This window comes from Schistocerca nitens, chromosome 3 (genome assembly GCF_023898315.1).
Source record: "Schistocerca nitens isolate TAMUIC-IGC-003100 chromosome 3, iqSchNite1.1, whole genome shotgun sequence".
NCBI classification, from domain to species: Eukaryota; Metazoa; Arthropoda; class Insecta; order Orthoptera; family Acrididae; genus Schistocerca; species Schistocerca nitens.
This window is the reverse complement of record NC_064616.1, coordinates 317,371,640-317,390,428: the sequence shown is the minus strand read 5'-3', so window position 1 is coordinate 317,390,428 and position 18,789 is coordinate 317,371,640. Positions and strand designations below refer to the sequence as shown.

Genomic DNA, 18,789 nt, shown 5'->3' with positions numbered 1-18,789 from the left:
AACAGTATTTGTTTCTTTGTCAAAATATGCTTTTGCTCCAGCTATATCTACTTCACCACCATTAACATCCTGTTGAATATTATTATTGTTTAACTGGTTACCAAGCAATAGACTCTTTGCTATAATTTCCTTTCTGTTCTTTACTCAATACAGCGATTCTTCCATCAGGCAAATACTGAGATCTGTATATAGCCATAAAAACTTGGGCAAATGTTTAGTAACAGAGTGGATCAATATTAGCTACTTCCAGGAACTGTTTTCTTAGTTCTAAACAAACTCTTCACAATATATCTATGTAGGAATTGCAGTATTTACTAATTTCTTTCCTCATATGGAATACATAATTTTCTTTTAACTTTTTGACAATGTGATTTCATTAATGTTTCTGTATCTTTTGCTTTCATAGTGTCAACACGTCGATACAAGGAATTGACCCTATGTATTTTCATTTTCCTTGTGTATTGTACGAATATAGGAAGTATATTTTCTTCAATTCTGTCAAATAAAGTGTTTTTAGGAAGCTACCAAGTGGACATTGTTAAAAATTGCTGCTAACTATAAGTTTTAGTTCTAAATGCTTTAACTCTAATAACATCATTTTAGTTCCTGTGTAGATGAGTATGAATTGTATTTTGAACACAATATTGCAGAATGAATTGCAAACAATGACCTTTAGCACAATGAGCTATAAATGTATAATTGAGATGTTTATCAAATATCATCAACGTTTTAGATTTATAAACAGTAAAACTCTTAACTATTATTAGATTCGATATATGTATACCAGTTTCTTGTTGAGCTTCATGGTGAAACCACATGTACCTCTAAGTAGAACTACAAAGAATTATTAGTGGTGTTCCCTTTCACAACATTAAACTGTTTACCTACTACTGTTTTTTTACATTTCCACCATTGGCATTCTCCATTAATATATCAGCCACCTTTATTACAGTTTTAGTATTCTTTGAAAATATTCTTCACCAAAATGTTTTTCACAAACACCATCTTTTATGTTTTTTTACTGTAAATAACATTAATGATTTTTAATTTTTACTATTTGTTATAAGTTTCTGCATATTGCAAAGCCACACTTATGTACTTTAGATCTGAAAAAAATCCATTTACTTCTTTGACATTTATAAACTGTCTCACAAACTTCTTAGTGATTGTTTTAACCATTCTTCATTGTAACAATACCTATTGCATTTTTGCCATATATTGTATTCTTCTCTATTACATAATATGCAGACTTTTATCTCTACTTTACAGGCATGCTTGTTCTACTTGTTGTATGGTCTGTTACATATATCACAATAATATGATGATCCTAAGAATGCTGATATACTGTTAATTACACAAAAATAGTTATGATTTTTATACAGATACATCTTTATTGCTTTCCCCAGATCACTATAGATAACTGAATTTTAATTCTAAGCACATACATCATTTATTTGGATATCTAGTAACTGTTCAGCATTTTCAATACCATCTAGAGTAAATCCCTTCATTGTTCTCTTAAGTGGTTCCATAATATGTTGGTTAACTCTTTTTGTACTTTGTATTTATCCCCTACATTTATTTTCTTAATGTCAGCTATATTTAGTTCCCTACCCAAGATAGTATTTGTGTGATATTTTAATGCCACTATTATAGCTCTAGAACAACATAGATTATCATTATTGTTAATTCTTGTAATACACCTAGTCTTTTTGTCATCAGCTAAATTTCTTACTTTATTAGCTCTGCTGCCTCTAGGAATTGCTAACATCTAAATACTAAATGTGGTGTCTGGTGTATCAATAGATTCATCAGATGATAATATTCTCTCTGATTTTATTGCACAAAAGTTGAACAGATTGTTGAGTATAAACTGCAGCGCTCGATCAATGGCAACTACCCCTCCCCAGCCTCACAGCCAGAGGAAGACATTTCAATTTTCCCACTGATTTTTGAATTTTCTGCCAATTTTTGAATTTCCCGCCAATAGGGGAGGGGAGTTAGACTGCGCCAGTATCGTGGGTTGGCCATTTGAATTGTGACATCATAGCTAGACTGTACCAGTATTCCAAAAATGATGAAATAAAGAGAGTACCCTACACCCTTTCACCCAGCAATGTGCCAATTGGATTTTTATAAATAATAAATATATTATTACTAATTATTTATTGTTTTTTAACCACTATCCTGTGTCATTCCACACCAACAGCTCTGGACCGGTTTTCCGGTTTTTCCCACCAATTTCTGAGTGGGGGTGGAAAGTGGAGGGGAGGGGGGAGGAGGTGAGGTTAGGTTGTGGGATGGATGGAGGAGGGGAGGCAGGGGAGGAGGTAAAAAACCCATGATGTTACAGTTTTAAGTGCCCTTTAGTGGTGGTAGCATCAGCTATGTCAGTTTGCCTCTGCACATCGAGGAGAGTACACACAATAAAATTTTTTAACAGGATAATGCCCCAAAATCCCAAAAATGATTAAATAAAAAGTGAACACCCTAATTCCTTCCATAACAACACCACAACATAGGCCGAGCTTTTTCTGCCATTTTTCCAAATAGTGGAGGGATGGGGCATTGGGGAGTGGAGGTAGGGGAAGGGGAAGGGGAAGGAGGAAAGCCCATGACATAATGCAGTTGCATCAACAGTGCAATGTTACCACATTTATACCAGAGGGCAGGATGGGGAGGGTCTGCTATCTTGAATAAATTTGGCAACAATGGAAAGCAGCGTAGATTGAACTTTGCCCCACTACTGCTGAACAATGTGCGTTTCTAATTATGAGAAAAAAATGGAAAACAAATTTCAGCTCCTAATTTTTCTCTCAACATTCATTTATGTTTATTTCCCTTCCAGTGCTACCAATACTACTGGTAATACTACCATCTTCTATTTCATTTATGTAATGTACCAGAAGTACAAAACCCTGGTTTTGGTAGAGCGCAAATTTAAGTGTGGGCAAAGGGATAGAAGAGGCAAATCATTGTGCTGGCGAACAGGGCAGATTTCAGGAAGGCAGTGGAGATATTCTGGTGTGGAGTATGTCTACATGTGCTGAAATGTGCCCCCTTATACCTAACAAGGTGTCTACATCTACATGTACATCTCGAGAACTTCTGTGCAGTGCTTGGCAGATGGTTCATTGGAATACCTTCAGATTGTTTCTCTACCGTTCCACTCTTGAATAGCAAGTGGAAAAAATGAACATTTAAATCTTTCAGTGTGAGCTGTTATTTGTCTTATTTTATCATAGTTATCATTCACATCTATGTAGGTGATCGTCAAGAAAATATTTTCGCATTTAGAGGAGAAAGCTGGTGATTGAAATATCATGAAAAAAATCTTGCTGCAGCGAAAATCGCCTTGATATTAAAGATAGCCACCCCAGCTCGCTTACTATATCTGTGACACTATCTCCCCAATTTCGTGATAAAGCAAAACGAGCTGGCCTTCTTTGAACTTTTTAGATGCCCTCTGTCAATCCTTTTTGATATGGATCACCTATCTAGCAGCAATACACCGTAAGACGACGGACAAGCATAATATATGTGCAGACTAAGTTATACTCGGCGCGGTGGCTGATGGGAGGGGCTGTAGAGGGATTATGTCTTTACGGTCGCTCCCACCACCCGTAACGCCAAGTGTCAACTTAGTTTGCATGTATAGTACTGGTAGTCTCTGTTGTGGATCTCTTGCATCTTTTCTGTCTTCTGCCAATAAAACGCAATATTTGGTTCACCTTCCCCACAACATTATCCATGCAATTCTTCTAATTCAAATTGTTCATAATTGAAGTTCCTAGGTGTTTAGTTGTATTGTCATCCTTGAAATTTTGGCGATTTATCGAGTAGAGAGGATATAAAATGTAGACTGACAATGGCAAGGAAAGCGTTTGTGAAGAAGAGAACTTTGTTAACATCGAGTATAGATTTAAGTGTGAGGAAGTCGTTTCTGAAAGTATTTGTATGGAGTGTAGCCATGTATGGAAGTGAAACATGGACGATAAATAGTTTGGACTAGAAGAGAATAGAAGCTTTTGAAATGTGGTGCTACAGAAGAATGCTGAAGATTAGATGGGTAGATCACATAACTAATGAGGAGGTATTGAATAGAATTAGGGAGAAGAGAAATTTGTGGCACAACTTGACTAGAAGAAGGGATCGGTTAGTAGGACATGTTCTGAGGCATCAAGGGATCACCAATTTAGCATCAGAGGGCAGCGTGGAGGGTAAAAATCGTAGAGGGAGACCATGAGATGAAAACACTAAGCAGGTTGAGAAGTATGTAGGTTGCAGTAGTTACTGGGAAATGAAGAAGCTTGCACAGGATAGAGTAGCATGGAGAGCTGCATCAAACCAGTCCCAGGACTGAAGACCACAACAACAACAACATCGAGTAACCGAAATTTGATGGCTTCCTTTTGGTCATGATGTCAATGACCTCATACTTTTTATTGTTAGAGGCAGTTGTCATTTTTTATACTATACAGACATCTTGTATAAATTGTATTGCAATTGGTTTTGATTTTACTAGACAGTAAAAGACAGCATCATTTGCAAACAATTTAAGATGGCTGCTTGGCTTCTCTCCAAAATATTTATGTGAGTTAAAAACAGCAGAGGGCTTGTGTCACTTCCTTAGGAAACGCCATATATCATTTCTGTTTTTCTTGATGATTTTGCTTTAGTTAGTACAAACTGTGTCCTTTCTTACTGAAAATCGCTAATCTATTCTCATAACTGAGACGAAACTCCATAGGCAAACAATTTGATTAGAAGCCACTAGTATGGAACAGTGTCAAAAGCCTTCTGGAAATCTAGAAATATGGAACCAATTTGAAATCCCAATCAACAGCACTCATTACTTTTACAAGAAAACTATTTTCTGAATGTGTGCTATGTGTTTATAGCTGATTTTTTTGTTGTTGAAGTAATTCATAATGTTCGAAGTACATGTCCAAAATCCAACTTCAGTGATATTAGTTTGTAATTTTGCGAACTATTTGTATTTCCTTTCTTGGGTATTGTTATGAACTCTACAACTTTCCAATCCTCAGGTGCGAATCTTTTGATGAGCGAACGACTGTATATGATTGCTTAGTATGGAGCTATTACATCAGCATATTCTCTTAGGAACCTAACTGGTATGCAGTCTGGATAGAAAAACTTGCCTTCATTAAAAGATTTAAGTTTCTTCGCTACACTGAAGCGATCTACTTCTAAGTTACTCATATTGGCAGCTGTTCTTTATTCGAATTCTTGGTGAAGGAATTTCGGAAAACCTTGTTTAGTAACTCTGCTTTAGTGGCACTGTCGTCGATAACATTAACACTGCCATCGTACAATGAGGGTATTAATTGTGTCTCTCTGTTGGTGTACTTTACAAATGACCATAACCCTTTGGATTTTCTGCCACATTTTGAGACAGCTTATCACATGAAGACCACACTAAATTTCGACCTTCTCTAAAACGTCACCAAAATTTGAATTTTTACATTGTTTTAAATGTGGAATGCTTTTTTCGTTGCTTCTGCGACACAGTTATAACCTGTTTTGTGTATCATGGCACATCTGTTCCAATTTCCTCAGCTGCCGTCGGTGCTGTTTCTTTCAATTTAAGCCACATGTGGTGTACACCTACATAGTTAGTTTCTAAGGGAGGGAGACTGTTTCTTAGGAAGGAGTCAAGCGAATTTTTATTTGTGATTCTTCAACTTCTCACAGCGTAATTCATGAGGAAATAGTTCACAGGTGAACAGCTGGATGTCAGTATGTAACGGGCACAATATTTCGGAAAGCGACCACGTCGCCATCATCCCTTGGAGCCCTGACGAACTGATTGCTTGGGAGCCGGTAAAGCGTTTCTATCTCTTCCCCCCGTCCAACCAATCTAGCATTCTCTCTGACGTCTGCACCCAGCGTCTCCTCTACCGCTCCTAACCATCGATACATTGCACCATCCTAGGATTTGGCGCAGGTACACGTACTGGCGGCACCTCTGCTGATCAGCTACCTGCCTCTAAAACCAGTTCGTTGTTGTATTTCTCCATCCTATTCTTAATCAAACTAACTGCAGGTTCAGATGCCTTACTAAGGATGTAGCTGCTATCAGGACTGATCAGCGGTTCCCTTACTCGAATATCGATAGGTTAATTGAAGACACAGTCCCAGAAGTTACACATTGGCATCGGAACCTTAGTATGGAAGAAAACCATTCCGTGTAATTCCACCAACAGGTGTTCAGTGATTGCCGACATGTTAGGGTGCTAGTATCAGGTTTGCTGCTGGGGTTCTCAGCAACGATCTTCAACAGTATACTGTATATATACACTATATGACTTATGTATGTCTTGCTACATTGGCTGGGTATCTCATAAAACCATATTTTCATAGTTCAAGGTCGTCTTTGACACTGTCAAGCAGTGGCCATATTGTATCTAGTTGGTATTTCCAGAGAATTCGTCCTATCTTTCCGGATAATGAGGCACAAAAAGGAATAAATGCAATGGCCGCATCCTCCTGAGGTTACTCTCTTGTTTCCGCTGGTTTACAATTGGTGTGTGACACAGGGCTCTCCTAATGGGCCACTGGTTGTAACCATTCTTCTGAAACACTGTCCACAGATGTTCAAGTTCTTGGATGAGACCTTCATTGTCAAAGGGGGTGTGTGCCCCATCTACCAATATTTTGAGCATACCATTCCTCCAGGTTGGTCGTGGCAGGTGGAGGAATAGCAGAAAAGCCACCAGCATGCGCACCTGCCCACAAAACTAGGACAGAGCAGTGCGTCAGGAGGAGGAGCGAGAAGGAGGAAGCGCTGGGCATGGATGACGGATAGAAAGATGGATCTGAGGTAGGGGGGGAAGAGATATAAGTATCGCTCCAGCGTCCAAGCACCTGGTGATGACACTGTGACCACTTGCCGATATGTTGTGCCCAATGGACACTGACATTCAGTCATTTCCCCTGTGAACTATTCCATTGTGAGGTATGCTGGGAGAAGCTGATGAACTACATCACATTCCTTTATGGGGAGGAGATGTATCACAGCATGAAAAAATTGACAAGCTGGGCCACTGGAGGAGCTGTTTGTTAAGCGCATTTGTATTGTTTATGACATGCTGTGAAGAATGTGTGGTGTCAAAATTAGTCAAGGCAACATATCATATCGACTCAGCACCAGCCAGAAGAATCAGGAAACATACCACGCCAGCCTAACCATTTGTAGGGAAAAGCATGCTCTTTACCTGTTGGTGCCTGGACTTGACTTACAAAGACCTTTTTCCATTACATCTGCAGCTGGTCATAAAGTTGTCCTTCTGCGCATAGGAATGGATTGATGTTATCACTTGGGCTGCAGCCATCTCTGCATAGAGGTAGGCCACTGGACCTCAACCATCAAAATTCGAGCGTATGTCAGAGAGATAGACTTCTGATGCAACCTGCAAGGCTATCATCAATCTCACAGCAAAGCAGCTGGATGAGGACACTATTTCTGTTCTTATGAAAGGACTCAAGTTTGCACCCCCTCTTCAGTCTGCACCTACCATGAACATTAGCAGTGCAGTGGAATAGGCAGCTGCACGACTTCCACCTGAAGCAGCTGAAGATGTAGGAGGGAATGCTGAAAAGTAATGCCCTCGATTTTTTTTCTGTTTTCAATATTTGTTGAGGCATTAAAAGTCACGCAAATTAGTTGGTCGATATTCCCACTTCGCTGATGCAAGTTGCACTCCTCTGCCGCTAGATGTCTATGAACTGCAGCATGTAATATGACAGTGTGTAACGTAGTATGTCAGTGTCTGGGCAAGAGTATGCTGTAATCAAGTTTATAACTGCAGGAAATGTGCCTCCAATTGAAATCTATAGAAGAATGAAAACTGTGTAGAGTGATGATTGCATCGACATCAGTAATGTACAATGTTGGGTTGTTCATGCTCATAATAAAGGAAACGATTGTGCTAACCTCAATCTGTGTGACAGGTCTTGGAGTTTTCCAAAACTTAAAGAACACTTTAGAGGACTTCACTTTGATAGTTATGAAGTGGTGCAAGTAGAGGTGAGGTTGTGGCTCCATCAACAAATTCAAACATTCTGCAGTGACAGTCTCACCAAACATGTCCTTTGTTGGGAGAAATATGTTCGTCGTCAGGGTGACCATGCAGAGAAATAAATATGCAGATATGAAGAAAGATGTAGAATATTAATAAAGTCTGTTTTATTTAAAAACCTTAAAGAGTTTTCACACAAAAATTCAGAGGTATTGCTTTTCAAGACACTCTTGTACATCACAAAACCTGTCATGCTCTCACGTGAGAAAGACCTTTGAAACCAAATATGTCTAGCAGATAACGGGCAGTCGTACCGGAACTAAGAGAAGATCCAGATATCGTGGTCTTACACGCTGACAGAGGCATCATAACTGTGGACCTATCTCACCATGATTCCATTAAGAAAACGCAGGGCCTGCTAGAAGACAGTTCATATCAGAAGATCGACAGTAATCCTACCAAGAGGTTGGAGAGGAAGACCATGTTGAGAAGCTACGAGAAACAGCATCAGCTCCATCGAGACCTTACGAATTGCCAAAAGTTCACAAAGATGGGATGCCCTTACATCCCTTTGTTAGCAACATTAGTGTACTCGTTCGTTAAGGACCTAAAGGATTTGCTTAGCCTTTGCATCAGGAGGTGTTCACATCAAATTCGCAATGCCAAGGATTTTGTAGGATGCCTTAACAATTTTAAACTTAAGGATATGGAGATTCTTGTGAGCTTCAAAGTTGTCTGTCTTTTTATCAGAATGTCTTTAAAAGAATATTTAGAACTTATTGGCCAGAAATTTAACATAGAGACGACAAAACCTTTTTAAGAATTTTTTGATGTTGACATACATAGCATTGTTTGATGGTAGCTCCTCTGAGCAGACGGAAAGAGTAGTGGTGAGGAGCCCACATTCATCAGTTGTCGGCAACATTTATATGGAATATTTCGAGGAGGAAGCCATGGAATCAGTCCAGTGGAAATCTACCTGCTTCTTCTGCTATGCAGATAATAATTTCGTCATATGGCGAAATGGAAGAGAAGAACTGAATGACCTCCTCATACTCATCTTAGTCAAATACACCAGACCATTAGTTTTACCACGAAAGTCAAAATGGATGGGGTGCTTCCCTTTCTGGATGTCCTGATAAAAAGAAGAGCAGACAGCACATTGGGTCACGGCTTGTAATGAAAGAAGACACACACCAATCCATACTGTAAAACTAGCGGAAACAGAAAAGGAACCTCAGGTGGATGCAGTTTTTGCATTTATTCCCTTTTGTGGCGCACTATCTGGAAAGATAGGACAAATTCTCTGGAAACACCAACTGAAGATGGTCTTCCGCCCCCAGCTAAAACAAGGCCACTGTTTGGTAGTGTCAAAGACGACCTTGCACTACGGAAATCCGACGTCTATTAGATTCTCTGCCAATTATATATATATATATATATATATATATATATATATATATATATATATATATATATATATATATATATATATATGTGTGTGTGTGTGTGTGTGTGTGTGTGTTGTGTGCCAGACAGTGTGTAATGTCGAAAATCGATGCCGAGAACACCAAAGGCACACCAGACTGCAGCAGCCTAATAAATCGATAATCACGAAACATTGCCTGTCGGAATTACACAGAATAGATTACGACCATGCAAACGTTTTGACTCGGACGCCAACCTTAACGACTGTGCCCGTGAAGAAACCATCGAGATTTGAGTAAGGGAACCGATGATCAGTCGTGATAGCGGCTGCGTCCGTAGTAAGGCATTGGAACCCGCAATTAGTCTGATTAAGAAGAGGAAAGTGGTATCCCCCAACGAACTGATTTTGGCGGAAGGCATGGGAACAGCAGAGGTGCCGCCAGCATACGTACCTGGGCGCGAACATGGGATGGAACAGTGTGTCGGCGGGAGGAGTGAAGTAGGAGATGCTGGGTGCGGACATCGAATAGAATGGCGGGTTGGAGGGAGAGGGAGGAAGAGATAAAAGTGTCTTGTCGGCCACCAAGTGGTCTGTTCGTCAGACGAACTGATGATGGCAATGTGGTCGCATCCCGAAATATTGTGCCTATTAGACACTGACATCCGGCCGTTCACTCATTAACTATTTCGTCAAAAATGGTTCAAATGGCTCTGAGCATTATGGGACTCAACTGCTGAGGTCATTAGTCCCCTAGAACTTAGAACTAATTAAACCTAACTAACCTAAGGACATCACAAACATCCATGCCCGAGGCAGGATTCGAACCTGCGACCGTAGCGGTCTTGCGGTTCCAGACTGCAGCGCCTTTAACCGCACGGCCACTTCGGCCGTCCTATTTCGTCAAATTTTACTTTTTGTGGATAGATGTTTTTGTGTTTATTTCTGGTAGATTCGGATGTTAAGGTATTCAGTCTTGCCGCAACGACCATGTGGTCACTAATCACCGTATCCATCATGAAGCCCCATATTTGCTCATGGTTATTTGTTGTATGTTATCGCAACCAGTTACACTTTGATTGGGCTCCTCAAGTAACCGCTGAAAATGATTTTCGGAAAACGCATTTAGTACAATTTTGGACGATGTTTTATGCCTACCACCGGCTTTAAACAAGCATTTACGCCAATATATTGAGGGTAGATTGAAGTCACCACCAACTATAATTGTATTCCAGATGAGACTCAAATTTTCCTTGAACCTTTCAGCAACTATATTATCTGAGCTAAGGGTCAGTAAACGGGACAGTAACCTCTACCCATACTAACTATCAGCAACCATTACAGTGCTTCAAGATAAAATACTTCTAAGAGCAAAAAACACGACAACACCAACTGAATTTTATCTATCCTTTCTGAACACCATAAAGTACAGGGAATTTTTGTTTTTGGAAATAATTATTTATTCGTCAATATCAAGATTATTTCCTTCCAATCTGTCCCTATTAGATACTATATACACATACCAGAATTTTTTCCAACCCCCAAAACACTTCTAGAACTCGATCTGTGGGATAGCTTTTTGTCCTCTCAGCAATCCGTTTTTGACCGCTTTGAAGTTTACTTTATTTTTGGCAACAGAAGAAAATCACAAGGAACCGTGTATGTTAATATGGAGGCTGAAGCGCCGTTACAGTGTTGGTTTTAGCCAAAAATTCACAAAGAGAGCTACGAAGTATGAGCAGGTGCATTATTTGGGTGCAAAAGGCCTGAATTGTTTCGCCACAGACCCGGCCGATTTTAATTTTTGGATTTCTTAAAGTAAACGGCGTTGGACATGTAAGAGGTACTGTACACCTTTTCGAACGTTCTACTTTGTGATATGAACTCAACGTGCACTACACCGTTAAAATTGAAGAACACTATAAGCGTAATCTCTGTATTCGAGCTCACTCGTCAAGCACTCTTTGGTCTTTGGGATCCCGAATGTTTCCAGCAGAGCAATTGAGCCTTACGTACGATTTCATGTATTAAACCCATGTTTTATCCCTTTTATGGCAAATTTCATCTTTATTGACTTCATCTAGCGACTACTGACTAACATGCATTCACTAGTGTTTTTTTACGCAGTACAATAATTATGAAACAAATTTTGCTGTTACATGTTTCATAGTCAATACTGTACATCCAAAAAAGAGTTCATGGCATCAGTCAATTGATATTCCGTCAACAGGGACTTCTCTGATTCTGATTCAGCGTTCGTCCGTGATCGGCATTTTAAGCCGCTCTTATAGCAAAATTTAATACAAAATCTGTGATAAATTTTTTAGACAAAATAAATACCGTAATCGGCGATACTACCAAAGCACATGTTATCTTTCTGACAGCTGACAACAGACTAAATATCCGATATGGCTAACACTGCAGGTCTGTAGAGATACTTCTTAGACATGTTTACCAACACCACGATGAAATAATTCAGCGAAATGGACTAACACAACACGTGAAATTGCAAAATTCCCATTACTTTTTAAATTCACGTCGTACCACCTTCTCTCGGGATTGAAGTATACGGAAATCACTCAAGAATAATATTCATTCGTCTGAGCGCTTACAGCACCTTCGTCAAGACTGTCCACCGTTCACTGGCTCTTGAACTGTGTCAGAATTGTTGAGGAACAAGACGGCGTTCGTTTCCCGAATACCAGCGGAGCGTACTCGTACAGAGCAAGTTTGGAATGCCGGTAGCTAGCTCTAACCGTCTCTGTGAGCTTGGATGGCTGACGGATCAGGATAGCACACTACTTTCGGTGGCTCGAAGTTGGTGTCACCACGCCTCACCACCGTGCAACTGAAGAACATGATTTCACTTCACTTCATCGCTGTCTACTCCTCATGTAGCAAAAGCATAGAAGGAAGGGCAGACTCAAAATTAAACTCAGCTTATGTGAGTATTGTAAATGGTTCAAATGGCTCTGAGGACTATGCGGCTTAACTTCTGAGGTCATCAGTCGCCTAGAACTTGAACTAATTAAACCTAACTAACCTAAGGACATCACACACATCCATGCCTGAGGCAGGATTCGAACCTGCGACCGTAGCGGTCGCTCGGTTCCAGACTGTAGCGCCTAGAACCGCACGGCCACTCCGGCCCGCAGTATTGTAAATGTTAGATACAAATTTCGTTTCGGTTTTTATATAACATCGCGATCTTCAGAGTATATCTATGGCCACCAAGTCATTTGTAAAACAAGTTTGCAATTTAAAAAAAAACTTTTATTTATTTTTGTTTTACGCTATGTAATATACAATAATGAACAGAAACATTCTGACCACAGCCCATGGTGAGACCCAATGCCTCCTGGAGATGTGGTCACGTGATGTAGTAAGAAAAGCAAATTAGCACACCAGAGACGAAGGAGGAGTCATTCTAGCGACGATTTGGACAGTAGGTGAGAAAATCTACTGACATAAGTGTCTTTGACAATGGACACATTGTTAAGTCCTGGTGCTTCAGAATTGTCTTGAAGACAGAGAAATAGGTCTCCTGTCCATGTGTTAGTATCATGAGCATCTGTGGAAAGAGGCTGAAAGATGGTGAAACAACTAGTAGAATACATTGTTTGGATATCCACATCTCATCACAGAATGTGAAGGCAGGCATTTGCCAAATCTGTAAAATCGCTTAGGCCACAATTGGAAGACAGAGTGCAATGCTGATTTAGGCACAGGTGTTGCAGAACACACCATTTTGTGCACATTGTTGATAATTGGGATCCACCACAGACAGCCTCTACACGTTCCCATGTTGACATAACAACTCTGTCAATTACGATTGCAGTAAGCATAGTATGATCAAGACTGGACTGTGGACCAATTTATAAGTGTCACCTAGGCAGATGAATCACGTTTCTTGTTCATATCAGGTTAGGTCAATGGTCATGTCCAGATCCACTGTCATCTAGCTGAATGGATATTCGAAACACACACTGTGCTGCTGACACAGGCCAGAAGGCTGTATTATGCTATGGGGGACATGAGAAATGTGGTAGTAATCCAAGGCATCATGAAAGCTCTAGATTATGTGAACTCTATTGCAGATCACCTGTATCCCTTCATGCTTCATGTCTTTCCCGCGACAACAGTGGCATCTTCCATCTGGATAAATGTCCATTTCACAAGACCAGAAATGTGCTAAAATGGTTTGAGTATCATGACAGTAAACTCAACGTTGCTGTCTTGGTGACCAAAGTCTCTTGAAATGAACTTGATGGAACACTTTTGGGATTCTATCAGGAGCTACTTGGATACCCACAAACAACAGAGAATTGCCGACTTGTGCATACACATCTCATACCTCTGTAAACCTAACAAGGATTTGACAAATTCATTCCAAGCAGAATCACTTTTACATAGAGTTCGAAAACATGGATAAACACGTTGTTAAGCAGGTGGCCATACTGTTTTTGAACATCAGTGTATCGTACACCTGTGGGAAAATGAAAAATATGAAAGAGTGCAGAAGGTTGTTGCTTTGGTCTTACCTTCTAGATCTCCAGCTTAGATTCAGCTGAAACTTTTTTTCAGAAAAATATGAAAATGTGGTCACTGTGTGGAAAGCATTGAAACATTTATATTCATTTGTTACAGCTATGCAATTGCTGCAGGGACAGGTCACGTAGATCCAGGATTTCCGTACATCTCTTACAGCGGTAATGTGCCACCTGAAAGCTGCATCTTTGGCCAGCTCCTAAATATCTCTGCTTGCTTAGGTAAGTGAAGCTACTTGCTATGCTGTACATATTACTCATTTGTTCTCTCTCTCTTTCCCCACGCATAGAACATCCTGAACGGGGATGGTTTAAGGTTATTTTGGGCTCATAGCTGTCATGAAGTGCTGGGGCCATATTAATACATATTCATTTTGTTAAATTTATTATTTTTCTTCCATATTATGTATGAAGATAACATCTACTAAAATTTTGTGCTATGCTAGACTAGCCTAGGCTCCTTGATTTTTGAACCATTACATGACTAACAAAACCAACATTATTCAAGAACTTTAACTATGGTACCCATGAGAGCTAACTCTTACAATGGTAGCACTACCTGCTTAGAACACATGCTTAAAATCCATTTGTTGCAGAATCTTAGAACATATTCTGTGCTCAAACGTAATGAGGTGCCTTAAACAGAATGACCTCCTCCATACCAACCAGCAAAGATTTTGAAAACGCCAATCATGTTGTGTGCTGGGTCCATTAATGTTCATGTTGTATATTAATGAACTTGTGGACAAGGCTAATTGTAATGGCAGACTTTTTCTGATGCTGCCATTATCTGCAATGAAGTACAGCCTGAAAAAGTTGCACAAATATGGTATTCAGTCAGATCTGGATAAGATTTCAGAGTGGTGCAAAGATTGGCAAATTGCTTTAAATATTCAGAATGAAAAAGAGAGTATCCTATGACTATAAAATCAGTGAGTCACAGTTGGAATTGATAAACTCATACAAATACCAGATTGTAACACTTTTTTTAGGGACATGAAATGGAATGATCACATGGCTCAGTCATTGGTAAAGCAGAGAGCAAACTTTGGTTTATTGCAGTCAGTCCACAAAGGAGATTGCTTACAAGTCACTTATGCGACCCATTCTAGATTATTTTTCAGGTGTGTGGGACCCACACCAAATAGGACTAAAAGGGGATATTGAATGTACACAGAGAAGGGCTGCATAAATGGTCACAGGTTACTTTTATCAGCAGAATCAGCTGAAGTGTGTCACAGAGATATCAAAAGAAATGAACTGGCAGACTTTTGAAGATAGGTGTAAACAATTCTGAGAAAGCCTACTTATAATTTTCAAGAAGCAGCTTTAAATGATGACTGTAGAAATATACTATGGTCCCTACATACAACTCCCATAGAGATCTTGGAACAAGATTAGATTAATTACAGCTTGCACAGAGGTATTTAAATCATCATTCCTCTCATGCTTCATACATGAATGGAATGGGAAAAAAACCTAAAAACTGGTACAACGGTATGTACTCTCTGCCATGCACTTCACAGTGGTTTGCAGAATATGGATGTAGATGTAAATATGAAGCTGGAACTGATCAAATGACCATTGTCCTCTTACTCCTGATTTCATCATATGAAAAGAGGATGTTCAGATACAATCACTTTGGGATTCGTTTTGCATAATAACAAAATCAAATTAATTCTGTCAAGTATCATGTTACAAGTTTTTATGAAACTGTAGCACAACAGTTTGACAGTGAATGAAGCCAAATTGTCAACAGTGTTCAGTCTTCTAGTAAGTACGAGGGCAGTTCAATAAGTAATGCAACACATTTTTTTTCTCGGCCAATTTTGGTTGAAAAAACCGGAAATTTCTTGTGGAATATTTTCAAACATTCCCGCTTCCTCTCGTATAGTTTCATTGACTTCCGACAGGTGGCAGCGCTGTACGGAGCTGTTAAAATGGCGTCTGTAACGGATGTGCGTTGCAAACAACGGGCAGTGATCGAGTTTCTTTTGGCGGAAAACCAGGGCATCTCAGATGTTCATAGGCGCTTGCAGAATGTCTACGGTGATCTGGCAGTGGACAAAAGCACGGTGAGTCGTTGGGCAAAGCGTGTGTCGTCATCGCCGCAAGGTCAAGCAAGACTGTCTGATCTCCCGCGTGCGGGCCAGCCGTGCACAGCTGTGACTCCTGCAATGGCGGAGCGTGCGAACACACTCGTTCGAGATGATCGACAGATCACCATCAAACAACTCAGTGCTCAACTTGACATCTCTGTTGGTAGTGCTGTCACAATTGTTCACCAGTTGGGATATTCAAAGGTTTGTTCCCGCTGGGTCCCTCGTTGTCTAACCGAACACCATAAAGAGCAAAGGAGAACCATCTGTGCGGAATTGCTTGCTCGTCATGTGGCTGAGGGTGACAATTTCTTGTCAAAGATTGTTACAGGCGATGAAACATGGGTTCATCACTTCGAACCTGAAACAAAACGGCAATCAATGGAGTGGCACCACACCCACTCCCCTACCAAGAAAAAGTTTAAAGCCATACCCTCAGCCGGTAAAGTCATGGTTACAGTCTTCTGGGACGCTGAAGGGGTTATTCTGTTCGATGTCCTTCCCCATGGTCAAACGATCAACTCTGAAGTGTATTGTGCTACTCTTCAGAAATTGAAGAAACGACTTCAGCATGTTCGTAGGCACAAAAATCTGAACGAACTTCTCCTTCTTCATGACAACGCAAGACCTCACACAAGTCTTCGCACCCGAGAGGAGCTCACAAAACTTCAGTGGACTGTTCTTCCTCATGCACCCTACAGCCCCGATCTCGCACCGTCAGATTTCCATATGTTTGGCCCAATGAAGGACGCAATCCGTGGGACGCACTACGTGGATGATGAAGAAGTTATTGATGCAGTACGATGTTGGCTCCGACATCGACCAGTGGAATGGTACCGTGCAGGCATACAGGCCCTAATTTCAAGGTGGCGTAAGGCCGTAGCATTGAATGGAGATTACGTTGAAAAATAGTGTTGTGTAGCTAAAAGATTGGGGAATAACCTGGTGTATTTCAATGCTGAATAAAACAACCCCTGTTTCAGAAAAAAAATGTGTTGCATTACTTATTGAACTGCCCTCGTACTTACATAAAGTTTGGTGCAACATGTCATTTTATTGGATATAACACTTCATTTTTCATGCACATATTTTCTGAAAATTTCATCATAAAGATAAATTGTGAAGGATGTAGAAAGACTCAATCAACTCAGTAAAATCAGCAACCAAGCAAGGTGCACAGTAGTTAATATACAGGACTCATATTCATGATGAATGGGGTCCAAGTAGCTATCTATCTATCTGTATTTAAATATCTTGTGCTTTTTCTAGATATCCTTATCCACATGACTAGTGATTCCTTTCCAACCCTCTCCAGTCTTCAGTGACATCGATGTTGACAGGATATTAAAGTAGTTTTATTTGACTGTGTTATTGGCATATGCACTAGCAAATGCTCTTTGATAATCTAAAGTAATTACATTTGTTTACTCTGCCTGAGGATTTCTATATCTGTTTAACTTCCACATCTGTATAAAATTATGTTGCAGTTTTGTATCATCTGTGGTATTTACCAGACCAAGTGAAAGCCTTACAATAAAAGAGAGGCTTTGTTTTTTTGGCTTTGTCAAAGCTTAAGTCTGTAACTATTCTTTTGGGAGATTTATACTTTTCCTGTGAGTCTGTCTTCTTATTTTCCTGGACTTGAACTCTGTTTCCCTCTACATGCTGGGTGCTCCTTAGCTCACAGCCAGATGCAGATCTGCTTTCAGCTTTTGAATGAGCTTAAATATGATTTACCATTTACACATTCCTCTAACTCAAAAAAGTGATGTACCACCTACATACTTGCAAATGACTGTTGGTTAGATTTAAGAGGAGCAAATAATGACAGAGTAAGCCTAATGAAATGTAAGAAATAACTTTCCTGTGAAATAAAAACAAAATAATAACCCATATAAAGACAATCTGGTAACTTACCATGATACTGGTTGTTTATGAACATTGTGAGTGTCAAAGTACAGTGAGGTGCCATGTTTAACTTTTTTCAAGGTTAAGATGATTTTATTCCTCTCAAGAGCACTAAATTGAACTAAATTCAGAGATATACTGTGATGAAACTTAAGAGCAGACAAATAGATAATGAGCAGTACATCACAATTGAACTGCCATTGCATCTTTGATTCATCAGGCAGCCAATGTCGCAATCCTTGCAGCTCCTAAACAAAAACATTGATGGTGGAATGAAACCTGTGAAAATGCTGTGCCTCAAAGAATAGACACCTGGAAAAAAATGGAATTCATCTAAGGACCAAGCAGATTTTAATGCATTTTGTGATGCAAGGAATGTTACAGTACAATGGGTTTGATCATATGAGGAACAACAGGTGGAATTATCGATCAGAACTTCTGGAAAAACAATGTCAGAGAGTTACATCAAACCTTCAAGTCTATTCTTAAAGGGCATCAAGACCCTTAGCATGTGCTCTAGAGATGAACCTGAAAAGCTACACCTGAACAACATGGAAAATTACAACAGTTTTACTCAGTTCTACTGTGACAAGCCAAAAGAGAAACTAACTATCTGCCCTTGTGTTCCATATACATCTCAAGGATATCTTCAGATGCAAGGCAATCAGGAGAAGTTACTACATGGTTGTGTTTCTTGACTTCAGAAAAGGCGATGACTCAGTTAACTGAGGGTCATTACTGAATATTCTGAAGAAGCTTGGGGTGGA

General features: G+C 39.8%; 1 protein-coding gene across 2 annotated transcripts in view; it reads left to right on the top strand.

Annotated features, from left to right (window-relative positions):
* The window catches only part of LOC126249584 (DNA damage-regulated autophagy modulator protein 2-like), a 235,703-nt gene that overhangs the window by 170,930 nt on the left and 45,984 nt on the right, over positions 1–18,789 (top strand). For both annotated transcript variants that reach the window (XM_049951249.1, XM_049951248.1), the window contains exon 3: positions 14,116–14,237. In XM_049951249.1, the coding sequence (XP_049807206.1) occupies positions 14,116–14,237 (122 nt within the window). The remainder of the gene's footprint in view (positions 1–14,115; positions 14,238–18,789) is intronic.